Here is a 14,786-nt window from a genome sequence, read left to right on the forward strand (position 1 = left end):
AGGGTGGATTAATGAAACCAGCAGAAGCCTTCTCCCTGCAGCTCAATTGTATGGCGACTTCTGCGCAATGGTCTCTGCCCGAAGCCTTGTACAATCAATTGAAATGACTGGCTACGACCATCACATTGCACTCCAGAAACACACCTTCCGGTATCCAACAAACATGTCTACTTCGGTCGTGTCGAGGGCATCAAAGGCCACTGCCTGATCATTCACCACCAATTATTGGTGCAGACATGGCCGCGATCTTGCCCTCCGGGAGGCGGAGATGAACCGCCAGCGAGTACGTTGCTTCTTATTACCAGTTTTATTTAATTGGTTCAGTCGTGTGCGCTTTGAAGAAATCTTTCTCTTGCAGGTGAAGGCGAGGGACGATCCTTCGGCTAAGGCTACGACTGCAGCGGCCGAAGAGACAGGGAAGGTGTGACGAAATTGCGCGAAGCGTCACATTGTCTATTGAAATTTTGTTATAACCTGGGGCGATGTAATATATACTATTTTTACTTGTTGCGAAATGTTCTTGACTATTTGCGCTCCCTACGCAGGTCCTCCCCTCGGACACTGTGCAGGTAGCCGAAGAGGCTGTTCCCATTATTATGATGCGGGACAATTTTTTTGTGTCTTGGTCTTGTTGGGACTCCTTTCGCCGCCGCCATCCAGATATTGAATTCGAGCGGTACTGGGAGGCGAAGTGTAGGGCATACGATGCGATGAATAACAGAGCCAAAGCATTTTGGAGATCCTTTAGCCCTTCGGCTTTGGTTACCCACAGAGCTGAGTGCAACTCACGCCGGATTGCGTGCGGAGACATCGAACCTCCACCTACTCTCATCAATTCGAAGCCTGAGCCTGAAGACGACAACGGACTCCTGCCTCGCCAGCCTCAGCTTTGCTACCGCTGAGGGCCCTCTTCGCAGTTAGTGCAACACACTGAAGGCGAGGGCGCCCTTCATGCATCTCCCTCCGCTTCGTCTTCTTATGTTGGGTCCCCCGACTTTTTAGCGAGAAGTGCGCCGCCTTCTTTCAGGTCGAGCAGCACTTCGGCTTTTCTTCCGAAGGTTTGTTTTTCCTTCGGTGCAGGGGCAGGCACTCTTAACCCCCAACTTTTTAGCGAGAAGTGCGTTGCCTTCTTTCAGGTCGAGCGGCACTTCGGCTTCTCTTCCGAAGGTTTGTTTTTCCTTGAGTGCGGGGGCAGGCACTCTTAGCCCCCAACTTTTTAGCGAGAAGTGTGCTGCCTTCTTTCAGGTCGAGCGGCACTTCGGCTTTTCTTCCGAAGGTTTGTTTTTCCTTCGGTGCGGGAGCAGGCACTCTTAGCCCCTAACTTTTTAGCGAGAAGTGCGCTGCCTTCTTTCAGGTCGAGTGGCACTTCGGCTTTTCTTCTGAAGGTTTGTTTTTTCTTCGGTGCAGGGGCAGGCACTCTTAGCCCCCGACTTTTTAGCGAGAAGTGTGCGGCCTTCTTTCAGGTCGAGCGACACTTTGGCTTTTTGGTAAGAGATTTTCTTTTAGGTCAAAAGGGTACAGTGTCTTGTCTTGACATTTCGCACCTCAAGTTTTGCCATCAACTTCCGGCGCGCTCCCCGTCGATTAGTGTGCCGCCTTGTTCTGAAGGGCTGGCATACTTCGACGACGAGTTATTCGTACTCAAACCAAAGTGCATTCTTTTTTGGGGGTATTTCTATATATATTGATATTTACAAGGGTCCCTGCCTCATTAAAAACCTCATGCCCTAATGAAGGGTTCCCCCTGTGAGGAAAAGAGTGCAGTTCCGTACATTTTTGATTACATGAAAAGAAAATTACATAAATGTTGCCTTAGCACGGGTGCTTCGCCCAGAGGTGCGAAGACCTTCACCGCTATTACATGTAGAATTTGCGAAGGTTATCCGTATTCCAAGTATGCGGGAGCTCCTCGCCCTCTAGAGTAGCCAAGTGATACGAGCTGGGCCTTAACGACCTTTTGACCAAGAAAGGGCCGTCCCACTTGCTCTGCAGTTTTCCCACTGATGAGGCATTGCTGAGTCTTTGCAGCACCAAATCTCCAGGGATGAAGTTCTTTAAGGATATTTTCTTATCTCTCCACTTTCTTGTCTCCTCCTGGTACTTATTCAAATTTTTGGCAACCTGCAATCTCACTTCCTTGAGGGCATCTTTTGATGTTAATTCTTCGCTTTGCTCCGATTCATTTATGACCCTAAATGATTTGTTCTTACATTCTTCCGGAGTCATTGCCTCCTCTCCGAAGAGCAGGCGAAACAGTGTGAAACCGGTTGGTCTTGTTACCGTTGTTCTTATAGACCATAAGACCTTCGGCAGCTCTTCGACCCATTTTCCTTTCATCAGACCTTGCAGACGCTTCGCAACACCGGCGAAGACAATACCGTTCGCTCTTTCTACGGCTCCATTTGACTGTGGGTGATATACAGACGCAAAATGGACTTTGATTCCCAAGCCTTCGTAGAAGTGCCTGACTATTGGAACCGATGTCTCGAACAAGGAGAACCTTCGCTTTGTAGAGAAAGCCGAAGGCTTCGGGGTGTAACAAGTGTTTGGAGGTAAATAGTCTCAATCGATTTCGCCCATCTCGGGTACAGTATGGTCCTATTTATAGCCCGTATTCAACCACTCCACGCTAGGGTTTACAGTTTTACCCCCTCACCTGCTACATTCCCAGAATATTCGGAGGCATTGTGGTACAATCAAGTGTATTTACGTAATTACAACTCTGCCCTGGGCAGTTAAGTGGGCCTCGACATCCAATCGTGGTCTTCGGCCAATCCTATGACTGCGCTGAAGGCTTCTCAGCTATCCGCCGGAGGTTCACCACGGGCTTCGCCCCTCCCCTTCGGCACCGTGAATTGATCTTCAGCCTCCGGCCGAAGACACGCTGGTACCTTCGCCCACTTCGATCAACAAAACTGCCGATGTAGCCTTCGGCTTCCGACCGAAGGCCCGTTGTCGCCTTCACCAGCGCGGGTAGCTGGGACCGCGGACGCACTTCCGGGCTTCGACCGAATGCTCGTCTTGGCCTTCGCCCGCACGGATAGCTGTGACCGAAGGTATGCTATGATCTTCGCCTGCACTCCTTGAAACATCCCTGCAACACCCGAATGCGTAGCCACCGGTAGACTTCGAGTTACCCTACGAATGGGGAGGGCGAGAGATCATCCCCAACAAGTTTCAAAACACAATTTTTCAAAGACATTTCACAAAAATACATATTGTTTTTTCATATTATCATGACATCAGTTTCAAAACACTTTGCGTCATTTTTTCGTTATTTGGTTTGGTGCCACTGGAATAAAAAACTTCTTCAGGTTTTTCCAGTACGACGGGCCAAGCAATATTAACCAAAATGCACTCACAAATTAATCAACTTTTTGTCCAATTGACAAGATTGTTCTAGACTTCTAGTACATACTAGTTAATAACCTTAATATTGGGATTAGTGTTAATAACCTGATTATTGGGAAGAAAAAAGGTATGCCAGCTGAATCGAGATTTGGACTAAATTTCTCACTTAATTGTACTAGTACCACTCAAGTAGATCTCTAAATTTTTTGGACCGTTATTTATCGTGGCTTTTGACAGTTTTGGTTGGCATCAGACGAAAGCAAATTTTGTAGATCTTATTCAGAAACATCTTCGTGAAACACTATCTATATTATTCATTTTTTTAATTTAACGGTTAAGCAGAAAATAGAGAGCGAAGAACACGTCGTAACAGAAACGCCATTTCCTCCGAGGTCCGTGCGCAGGCCACGACCAATGCCCGAGCCGCGCTGCGGCTACTGGAGGAAGCGTTCGGGGATCGCAGTAATGGTAAGACCTTCTTCTCCAGCCGCGACGCGGCGCCGGGCCTCCTGGATCTGGCCCTCGGCTGCTTCCTGCCGGCGATCAGGGCCTGCGAGCAGCTGCACGGGCTCACCCTGTTCGACGCCTCCGCCACGCCGCTCCTGCAGAGGTGGAGCGAGCGGTTCGTTGCACTCCCCGCCGCCAGGCGCGTCCTGCCGGAGACAGGTGAAGTGGTGCAGTTCACGAGGTTCCTCATGGCCAAGCTCGGGGTCGATCTTCCCAAGTGATTAAGCGTCATCTCTGCTGTTGCTATTTACAGTACTTATAATTATGCATGCTGCGTTTTTCTTAATTAATTCATGTAACCCATTTTGATTTTTTGTGATTTTTGTACTTTGAGTTCTCTATCCCGTGCATAAATGGTATAAAAACTTGTCGATCATGTTTGTTTTGTTCTTTCCCTAAGAATATGTGTATCGACGATGCATGTAGAGGTATATGTCACTCGCAGCTGATGATCCAGTAGATATGCAAATATTGCCCAAAATTCTGAATTTTCCTCCACGCATCCAAAAGATCGAGCACCTTATTACCTGTCCCAAAGATGGGTAACTTTGCATCTCGCTCGGTAAAATTTGAACCGACGATCATTTTCTTTCTGAACATGCGAGCGATGTGTGCGTTCTCGAACCATTCAAGATCCTTCTGGACTACTTTGTATTAAGAAAAAGAAAATTGACAGCCTAACCACGATGGCAAACTATCAGCCAAGTAGAACTAGTACTGACAAACTTTACAGAACTAATACAATTAAGTTTGAATTGGTGATCATTTCCAATATTGTCCGAATTGTTCATCCCGAATGCAAGTCTGTTTCACAATGAACAACTCAAAATTCCACGATGCGAAGTTGCTCATTGTAAAAAGGAAATCCAGTAGATGGAGTTAGCCACAATCAATTGGCTACATCATGAAAACTTCACTAGTCTGTCCTGAAAATGCAGCTATGCAGGGAACGCACTTGTACATGTGTTTAGATGCATCCATATATTCTACTGCGTTAGTATTTGTCTTCCTTCAATATTATATATTACTATTGCTTTTGAAAAAGATTGGATGGAGAAGAAAAAGCGAGTTTTCATGGCATGAATTCATTTCCAACGGATGAAACTGTTCATCTTAAAGGGAGCTGCAGAAAGCATGCAAGATTTATGTAGTGTCAGTCAAGGATTGCCAAATTTGATGGTCATGAGGTTGCGCTCAGTGAACTGTTTGTCGAACTCTAATAGTACCAGATTACTTATTCTGACAGTTCCTTTTATTGACATGTAAGTCTGTAATGGAGTTGAGTTTCAAAACTAAATACATTTCATTCGGAATTACAAATGTTCAGAAAAAATGATTACACATCTCTCAATCCATTTGGTCAATTGGTCACCACGAGAACCATCTGGTTGAAAACATCATGTCCACAATGCGAACAACCAACTAATTTTTTTCGTTGTTGTGCGAGGAAAATGAATGTAAACTATTTAGTTGAGAACCACAACATATGGCAGTAGTTTCAGTTACCAAATTTTGTCATTCTCCGTCTTCTGTACATACAACGGTGTAGACGCTGGATATAACTGTTCCTTCGCAAAAGCAACAATCCTTCATCATGAATAATTCCTGAATGCAGGAGAAACACTTTGTTCCATCGAATAAAATCCATCAGACCAACGTGGATGTAGTCAATTAACCGCAGCATGAGCACTCAAGTAGTCTATGTTGAAACTGCAGCTATGTTACCTCTGGTGGCTAACATGTCTGTAAATAGGTGCATACACGTTACATTGGACTGGCCTGGTATTTATCTTCTTCCAATATTCCATATTGTTTTTTTTAGATAAAGGAAATATTCCATATTGTTGTTGCTTCATGAAAATATTGGATCGGGAAGGGAAGACAGAGTGCATGTTAATGCACAAGGAATAGCAATGTCTACGGAATATTCAAACAGAGTTGAGTTATATACTTATATCGAAGGGAAGCCCTCCAATCTGCAAGAGCATGTAGTCATTCAAGACTGATGTATCCATTCAAGGAGTGCGGACTCAGCAAGTTGCAACCATCTTCTATGTGTTAGTAGCATGAATCCATTATTTGCATTTTTCTTGAGAGTTATGCTTCCACTTGGCGAAACTATCCTGTCATCATTCTAAGCGTTTAATTGAAGATAAGAGATGAAATGAGTGCACAGAATCATATTCCATGAAAAAATTCTAGTCTAACAATAAATAGCAGACATGTTTCCAGCGGTATTTCTGAGACATTGCAACAATATTTTTGATGGGATTATAAGATTTCGCCATGTTTGGAGAAACTTGAGGATTTTCCATACTTGTAAACTTCAAGATTTACCACCATGTCTGTTTGACATGTGAGGCCACTTATGTCATTGACATATGAGTCATGGTGGCAGATTCTGAACCCCCCTCCCCCCCACTGTATGTGATAACATATCATCGCTGGAATCCTTATGGCTATGGACTTGCTACTCGCATTAGTTATGGTCCTACTCCACTTAATTTCTTTGTGACTTCTGCTCTTCTAAGTCTATTTCCAGCACATTGAAGGAACAAACTTATCGTTGCATGCCTTCTTTTTTTTGCTCCTCAAGAATGTTTATTGACAACCCTAAGAGTGTACACACATATAATCTTGCATGCCATCATTTCTAAATTACCAGCGCGTATGTTCCGGCGGTGAATCTGCCGTGCTTGTCACGCATCATGGTATTGCAGGCCAGACTAGGCATCAAGGGGCTTGTAGCACTCGCACAGGGGTTGACAGTTCTTGGACACTCTGTGACGGCGAGGATAAAAGATGGGTTGTGGAAGGACATGACTGCATAAATTCCATTTCTGGCCTTTGATAGCAAGAGGAAAAATTGAATCCAACCAATTCTCTGCCTTTTGTCTTCGGTCTGAAATAGCGGAAGATTTCAATCTGAATTTAGACATTCAAGCAGAACAGTACTAACAGTAAGGGCGCAGGAAGCGTTGGAACACCTGAAATAGATTGAAGTATTCTAGCTATAATTTTACAAGAGAATCAAACATTGTGAAATTGGTTTATGTTTCATTATAAATGGCAACGACATTCACAACCAACACAACAATTAGATGATGATGAAGAAGACGATGAGACACTGATGGGAATGTCTAACTCGCTGCCACATGAATCAATTTGATTATCTTCCGATTATATTATCAAAGAAATGCTTAGCTATCTTTTCTCCTTCCAGTTTACTACTAATATGAACCTATTTAATTCTGTTACAAGTTATTGAAATCTGGGTATCCCCTATTGAGGGAAGATTACTACTAATAGAAAAGCTATGACATGCTGTGATGGTGTGACCGTGGACATGCTAAAAAAGCTACCCATTGCAGACAAATGAGCAAGAGGCAAATATAAAGTATTGACACCTTCCTGATGTACTTCATGGTATCTAGAAAGTTAAACGGCCAACGTGCCAGTACAGATAATTAATGATTACCAGATGTGAGCAAAAGTTGCATTTTACTCATTTTCCAAATAACCTCAATGCAAGTGCATAAACATCTTTCTTCTTTGCTGATGTAGATTCAATAACCAATTTCACCGCCTACAATTGAGAAACAGAAATTCAGAAAGAGAAGAAAGAAAAATAATCCTGCTTCAAATATTGTGTGTGCAGTTAAAACATAATATTCCAAAGTTTTGCTGAAAACTTAATGTAACAACGAAGAGTTGAATGTGCACCGCTGAAAGAGTGTGTCCCTTTGTCGTCAGTTCTCTAAGTTCATGCTCAAGAAATTCCTCCGATGGAGTTTCATCAACTGAAATTAACTTGCCCTCTATGAGCACAGTGATTTCTCCTTTTGGCTGCCGAGTTGCAAAGGCTTCATTTGCTTCATCTAAAGTTCCATGCCAAAACTGCAAGATATATGCAAAGTTCAAGACAGCATAGCGTAGCAAAACATAAATCATAAATTTAAAAGGAATGGGATGAATTTGGGCTTATGTTTGTGGCCATAGTCCCTCATGTAGCAAATAAGGGTGCCAATGCAGATAGCATGGAGTTAAAAATGGAACACAAATAATTAAGTCCAACTGGATGCCAAAAAATATGTGAGTGGGACTGGATGTGTTCTTTTAGTTTTCACCAGTCAGTACCAAGTATATCAAGTACCAACTGATCAGTTGGCAGTAGGTTCAGCAATGTAGCTCCAGACTGCAGCACTACAAGTCAAAACACCTTTCTACAGAGGAATATAGCATCTACTGTAATTACCAGCTGAAGCATTTTTATTGAAAAGTGTACTAGCAACAGACAATATGATGGGAAAGGGATAGATAAATTACAAAAGAAAAAACTGGAAGACTACCTCTTCATGTAATTTGGTAATCTCCCTTGCAATAACACATGACCTTGCAATAACAAATGAAAACAAGAAAGATCAACATATTAGAAGGCTAGCACAAAAGAGCACCAGAGTTGCGACTTTTTGGTATTAAATCTGCTAACACAGCAATTAATTATTGCAACACAAATATATCACATTATACCCATACATACAGAAACGATATTACTGCAGCTTCCATACTACATTTTCAAACAAGAATGATTTCTAAAGAATGTATTGGCATGCAGGAGTGACAGTATCTGTTACCTAGAATCACCAAAAGATGAAGCAGCATCAACAAGAAACTGATGAATGCCATGGGGAGGAACATAGAATATTTGTGTTGCAGCTTCACGAGCAGATATCTCAAGCCTGTCTCTTCTCGACCGAGTATGCTTTGGTAAAAACCCGACTAAAATTAAAAATCAGGATTGACTCAACAAATTGAGTAACATTAATAAAAAAATGAGTACAGTATCAGAATTTACCGAATGTGAATTCATTAGATGGCAAACCCGACGCAGAAAGAGCAGCGGTTGCAGCAGAAGGCCCAGGAATGGGAATGACAGGGATGTTCTCAGTTGCACATAGTCTAGCCTGTGAACAATGGAACACCATGCTTAACATCAAACAAATTTAGGAGCAGCTTGCAAAGCAAGAATTAGATGTTGTTCATTGATAATAATCTATTTTATACTGTCAACTAGCTGATAACATATTCAATGACAATGTTATGTTCAGGGCAAAGTGGCTAGGAGGTAGCTATTGTTTGCTTCTCATGAGAAGAGGATAGGCAGAGATATTCATCTAATAGATAGTTGCGTGTAAGATACAATTTGCAAAAGTAAATGAGGTTGATCGACTTACCAGTTCCATGCCAGGGTCTCTAATGCCTGGAGTACCAGCGTCAGGATAGCAGGCAGATATATTCATCTAATAGATAGTCGCGTGTAAGATGCAATTTGCAAAAGTAAATGAGGTTGATCGACTTACCAGTTCCATGCCAGGGTCACTAATGCCCGGAGTACCAGCCTCACTTATCAACGCAACCGCTTCTCCTTCATGAAGCCTCTTTATTATACTGGGCTCTCTCTCACGCTCATTGAACTTATGGAAGTTAAGCTGCAAGCTTACAGCTTAAATTTTAAGTTGAATTTTACATATACCGGAACGTGGTGCAATATTCAACCACTTGTAATCACACATGAAAAGTTAAGTATACAATTAACTCACAAGAGGTGTCTTGATGTTGTAATGTTGAAGCAGCTTTCCAGAATGCCTTGTGTCTTCAGATAGTATCACATCAGCGCATTAAAGGACACGCAGTGCCCTGCAGGAAGAATCATCCAAGCTTAATGCCAGGAATATATTTCAGAAAATGATCAATAGCATGATGATTCTAATATATAGCATGTAGCTCCCAATTAAAACTTGCCAAATCATTGGTACAATTCAAGGTGGGAAAAACTCAAGATTCATACACTATAACAACTTAGAAGATGTTTCGCTGAAATCAAGTCTTTTCTGGTCTCCCTCAGATTAAAGTTAACAAGGCTTGAAAGGAATACTGATGCCTGCTGTTCTATACAACTATTTTTTTTCCTTCAGTATGAATTTAGAACAAACATTACTTTGTTGCTCAACTTTCTCTTCTGTTAAGGAAAAGGGTAAGTCTCTCTAATTGCCTCCTCACAAGCTTTAGAGAGAGTTTATTAGGAATGTATAATCATAATTCAAACAACATTAGGCAGAGCTCCTGCCCATTCGCTCAGAAAAAAAAATTATTGCCTGACATTAGTTACCTGACTGTGTGGCATACTTTTTAGCATCAGAAAATACATCATAACCTAAAGAGGCCTCGAGGCATAAGCATATCTACCCAAAGCTTTTTCATGTGCAAAAAGGTTAGGAATTGAGGCTATCAAAAAATGATTAACAGCTGAAACAAAGATACCTTAAGGTGATATCTTCAAGGTTCCCAATAGGCGTTGCCACAAGATACAGACCTGACTCCAGATCCTGCAGATTAAAATGAGGCAACAGAAGAAAGGCATCATGAAACAAGCAATAGACAATAAGTCAACCAGGTATTTATCTCTGCGAAGCGAGCTAATGCCTGAAGTGAGAGGGAAGAAGCGAGGTGGCAATGGGCAGTCCTGCTTGCCCTCTTCTACATCTTGAATATTTCCCACACCAATGGATATAATTTTGTGAATGGCTTTGATGCAGCCATGCAGAGCACTCATAGAGGTCAGCTTCCAGTAAGGAATTCACCAACCCATTTATCAAGCCACATCCCCCACAAGGCTACACACATAAAAACCTTTCCACTTATTATGTTATATCTCTAACCAAGGATGCTAACCTCGGCGTGCAATCAACATTCAAAAAGGAGATTCCTTTCAGATTTTTTCAATTAAGAAATCACTTGAAAACACTCCTCATATGGAAAGCGAAAACCGAGCCGAAATGCAAATTCTTTGCATGGGTACTCATCCAAAACAAAATACTGACTGCAGACAATCTTGCAAAAAGAGGTTGGCCTCATCATCAACTCTGTAAGATTTGCCTAACACAAGATGAAACGCCGAAGCACTTATACAAAACCTGCCACTTCACTCGTCAAGTTTGAATGAATATCACAGCTTGGATGTCGTTTACAGAGCTGCCAGATCTCTAAGAATACAACACCATCGGAACTTGGAGGAAAAAAGCATGCCTGAAAATTGAGAAGCCCCTTCGAAAAAAATTTGATGGAGCCATCATATACTTCTGGTGGAACATTTGGAAAGAACGAAATAGGAGAATTTTCCAAGGAGAATGTTTAACTGTGCTGCAGGTGGCATACAAGATAAAAGGGGATATTGATATGCACACAATGTCATATGGACACGCTTGAATCTGATCCAAGTTGTTAGTATTCAAGTTTGTAAGCACTTTTTATTTTGCGCTTTCTACCTTTTTAGTTTCTGTTTCGCATGGGGGGTGGGGGGGTGGGGACGGTATTCCCTCAAGGCTTCCATGAGTTGTACTCTCTCCAGGAGCCTCTATAATGTACTAAACCTTTTGTTTGTTTGTTCCTTCTTCTAATATATGCTCGGCAATTCTTTTGCCGTCCCTTAAAAAAACACTCCTCATATGATCTACTGCCACGAAATTATGCCCACAAAGCACCAGAATAACATCTAATCCCAGTTTAGCACACTATAACAGTATAACGTGTCACAAAACACGCTTTGCTTACACATAATAATTGCAAGGTGTCATAAGACTCACACAACAAAATTCTACTTTATTCACCATAACTTCTAACATGGACAAACCGAACTAAGTGTACTAATTTTGTGTTCTGAAACTCTTTTGTTTTTGAGGAGTCAGTGTTCTGGACACAAGCCATAAGCCAAGCCAATCTTCTAGCCCTTATGACCTGCACTGCAAAACCACAATGTCCGCACTAATGGAATACTCCACCAAGCACTACTCATAAATATCGGTTCAAATACCTAGGCATAAACGCTGGGGTTGGGGACAGGGGCTGACCGGTTTTGAGGCGGGCGGCTCCAGGGAGCCGCTGGAGGCGGCGGTGGAGAGGCGGCGAGCGAGCAGAGCCACCGCAGAGGCGAGGCGGAGAGGGGAGGTGACGCGGCGGCGGCGGCGGACGGTTAGAGCTGGGTCGAGCGCTTGGAGGCGGAGCAGCGACGCCATGGGAGGCGGCGGCGCGGGGAGAGGGGAGGCAGGCGAGCAGCCGCCGCTTCGGTTGCCGCAGGGCGGGGAGAGGGTGGGGGGTCGAGATGGCATGAGCAGTATACACCGTTGGATTCGATCATAACGTTCAGATGCGGATCCAACGTTAGGATTCAGGTTCAATGCTTTATATGGAAATTTTCATTTTTACTGTTAAATTTCGTATTTAAATGGGGCTTCAATAGATTGGTAAAAGAAATCAACCATATCTTACAGATGACAGATCAGCTTCTGTACCTACGTAATTGTGACTGCTTGTTTAGTTTTGAGCTACCCTTATGTTTTATTCATCTGGATTCCTCGAGGAAATTAAGATGTTTTTCTGGATAGTTTATTGAGAATTATGATTTTTTTTTTTTGCTTCTTGTCATTTTTTACTCAAAATTTGGTGCAATCTAAGTAAACACCAATGCTCAAAATTAGGTCAAAATGATGAATTGATATATGGTGACTGGTGAACTAAAAAAATGTGATCCCTACTAGTAAGACTCAGTTGTGATTTATATTCGATGCTGGAATCCTATTTAGTGGCATCAAAGAATTCTGTTTTATGTGTCAGGCGAAATTGTGAGCATAAATTATGTTCATCAATTATTGCTCATCTTGTCCTCCTTCAATTCTTCTTTACATATATTTCTGTGCAACAAAACCAAAAAAAAAAACAATTTTATAAATGTTGGTGTCAAGCAATAATTAGGACCTTTTGTTGGCTCAAAACTTCTTGGACTTAGGCCATGTCACATATGGTTTTATTATTATTATTGTATAATCACATACTTTAAAATTGAATAACAGGAGATAATTTTTAAATTCTCCTAATAGAAATAGAGAACTGCTGTGGTTCTTTTTTCATAAAAGTAAACTGAAAGAGAAGGTAAACGAACAAAAAATATAAAGTTACATTACGTACATCATTACTTGATTTTTACTGATATCGACACAACAAAAAACTTTCTTTGAATGATATCCGCACAACAAAAATCTGAAATTCTCCCTGGCACAAAGAAAATTAGTGATCCAAACCACTAACACAGTCCAAATACTAACCCAGCAATTATCAAGTAGTAGTTTGCTCCAGTGCTCTTTTTTCATGGCCCAGTGCTTTTATATAGTCTGCTTCAACTTATTGTACAGTTATAGCTTTGTGTACAATTTTTTTCAGCTTGTTTCAGTGTGGTCTTACCACCTTGTAACACATTTTCCCCCTTTTATTATTTATATAAAATTACCACTTTAGGGGCTTCTCCTTCTGTATTCCCCTCAAAAGAAATTATCAAGTAGTAGACATACAGCTTCAAACATATCCGATTCATGATGCATATATGATGGGCCTAGTAGTTAGTTCCAAGGACAGTTCAACATACTAGATGCATGATGAAAATTTCTAGACACAAACTTGCTCTTGTTCATTTGTAATGTGTGTTACCTCCTCTGTAAACAAAATCTATAGGCATAGGGCTTCAAATAGAAATCTTTCCGCATAGAGAGGGAGAAATTTTGTGTTCTGTTCTTAAAACAACTGCTTGGATGGATGAATGATCAGTTGAGATTTTAGTATAGAGATTGATGTTTCTACTAATTAAGCACCATAGCATTTGCAAACATGACACAAACAAAACACTGTCCTTTTTCAGTTCAAAGATCCGAACAGCCGAAGGAATTGGGTGCACTGTAAACAGAGAACCCGAAAGGACTTTCCGGATACTAATTTGCCCGGCTCTTCTTTTCCGCCAATGAGTCAGTCAATATGCCGAGCAGATGCTCGTTCCAAGGGAACGCTTACTCGCCACAAACCGTCGGTGTCCGGCCACCGTCGGTGTCCGGCCACCGACGGTGCGCGGCGCGGCTGCCGGAACACGCCCGCCACAGCAGAGGAAATGGCGCCGCGGCAGTCGTTTCTTTGTCGACCACCTCGGGTGTCGGATTGAAGGCAGCAGCAGCAGCCTAGCTCCCGCGGTGCCCGGACTAGGCGACCACGACTGTGTAATATCCCGTAGCCACTGACGATCGCCGGGACGAGAGACAGTAGAATCACTGGTCAACTTTCCTGTGTCCGCCGGCGAGGAACGCCATGACTCTGATTCAATTCATTTGTATAAGATCTAATTCCCTTTAATCAATATAAACGCTAGCCTTAAGATCAAACACATCACCATTAGCGGAAGTGTGATCGACTTACTGGAGCCGGATGACGCTATCTAGGATTGACGGTGAGTTGATGTAGGCGAAGATAGTTGTTGCAGTGCCATAACTTATATATGTGCGCTGCGCGGAATGAGATCACAACTATACGTTGGTTGGCCCCCGATTAAGACGTGCGGGTGGAGCGAGGTTCCCCTTTTCTCTCGGTCCAATTCTGTTAGAATACGTTAAGGTACCGAGATCGATCCAACAATTTATTCGGTGTCCTTCCTATGTACAGAGTGTTGGCTCATATGCCTTCTCTCACACACTTACATGTGGGCCATGGCACATGCCAACGCAGGCGTTACATGTTAAATTATTTTAACCGAAAGTGGCCATGTAAATTATCAAAATGGTTCTTATACTAAAAGATCTATGTGTGAGGTTGCAATACCCTTTCTTCTTCCTTCCAAAAAAATCTGTATATGCATTATGAATAGACCCCAAAGGTTAATTACTAGCACATAGAGTAAAGATGTGTGTTTTATACAAGCAGGCCTTTGTTACAGCTAGAAAACATGCATTAATGCTAAGCATGTGTGAACGCTGCTAGCTAGCTTGTTCGAGAAAGTGCATGTGCGTGTGTTACCGTGTGCAATTGCTCAAGTATTTACGACTGACCGTGTAGATGGA

At 42.4% G+C, this 14,786-nt stretch overlaps 1 protein-coding gene across 1 annotated transcript; it reads right to left on the reverse strand.

Annotated features, from left to right (window-relative positions):
- Window positions 1-5,092: 5,092 nt before the first annotated feature.
- Window positions 5,093-12,074, reverse strand: LOC133907499 (uncharacterized). The gene is given in 10 exon segments (XM_062349552.1): window positions 5,093-5,981; window positions 7,337-7,444; window positions 7,582-7,755; window positions 8,208-8,250; window positions 8,493-8,637; window positions 8,714-8,822; window positions 9,219-9,347; window positions 9,459-9,555; window positions 10,180-10,244; window positions 11,766-12,074. Coding segments are annotated over 9 exon segments (1,101 nt in total). The 5' UTR covers window positions 12,024-12,074; the 3' UTR covers window positions 5,093-5,981; window positions 7,337-7,363.
- Between the last annotated feature and the right edge of the window lie 2,712 nt (window positions 12,075-14,786).

This window comes from Phragmites australis, chromosome 24 (assembly GCF_958298935.1).
Source record: "Phragmites australis chromosome 24, lpPhrAust1.1, whole genome shotgun sequence".
Taxonomy (NCBI): Eukaryota; Viridiplantae; Streptophyta; class Magnoliopsida; order Poales; family Poaceae; genus Phragmites; species Phragmites australis.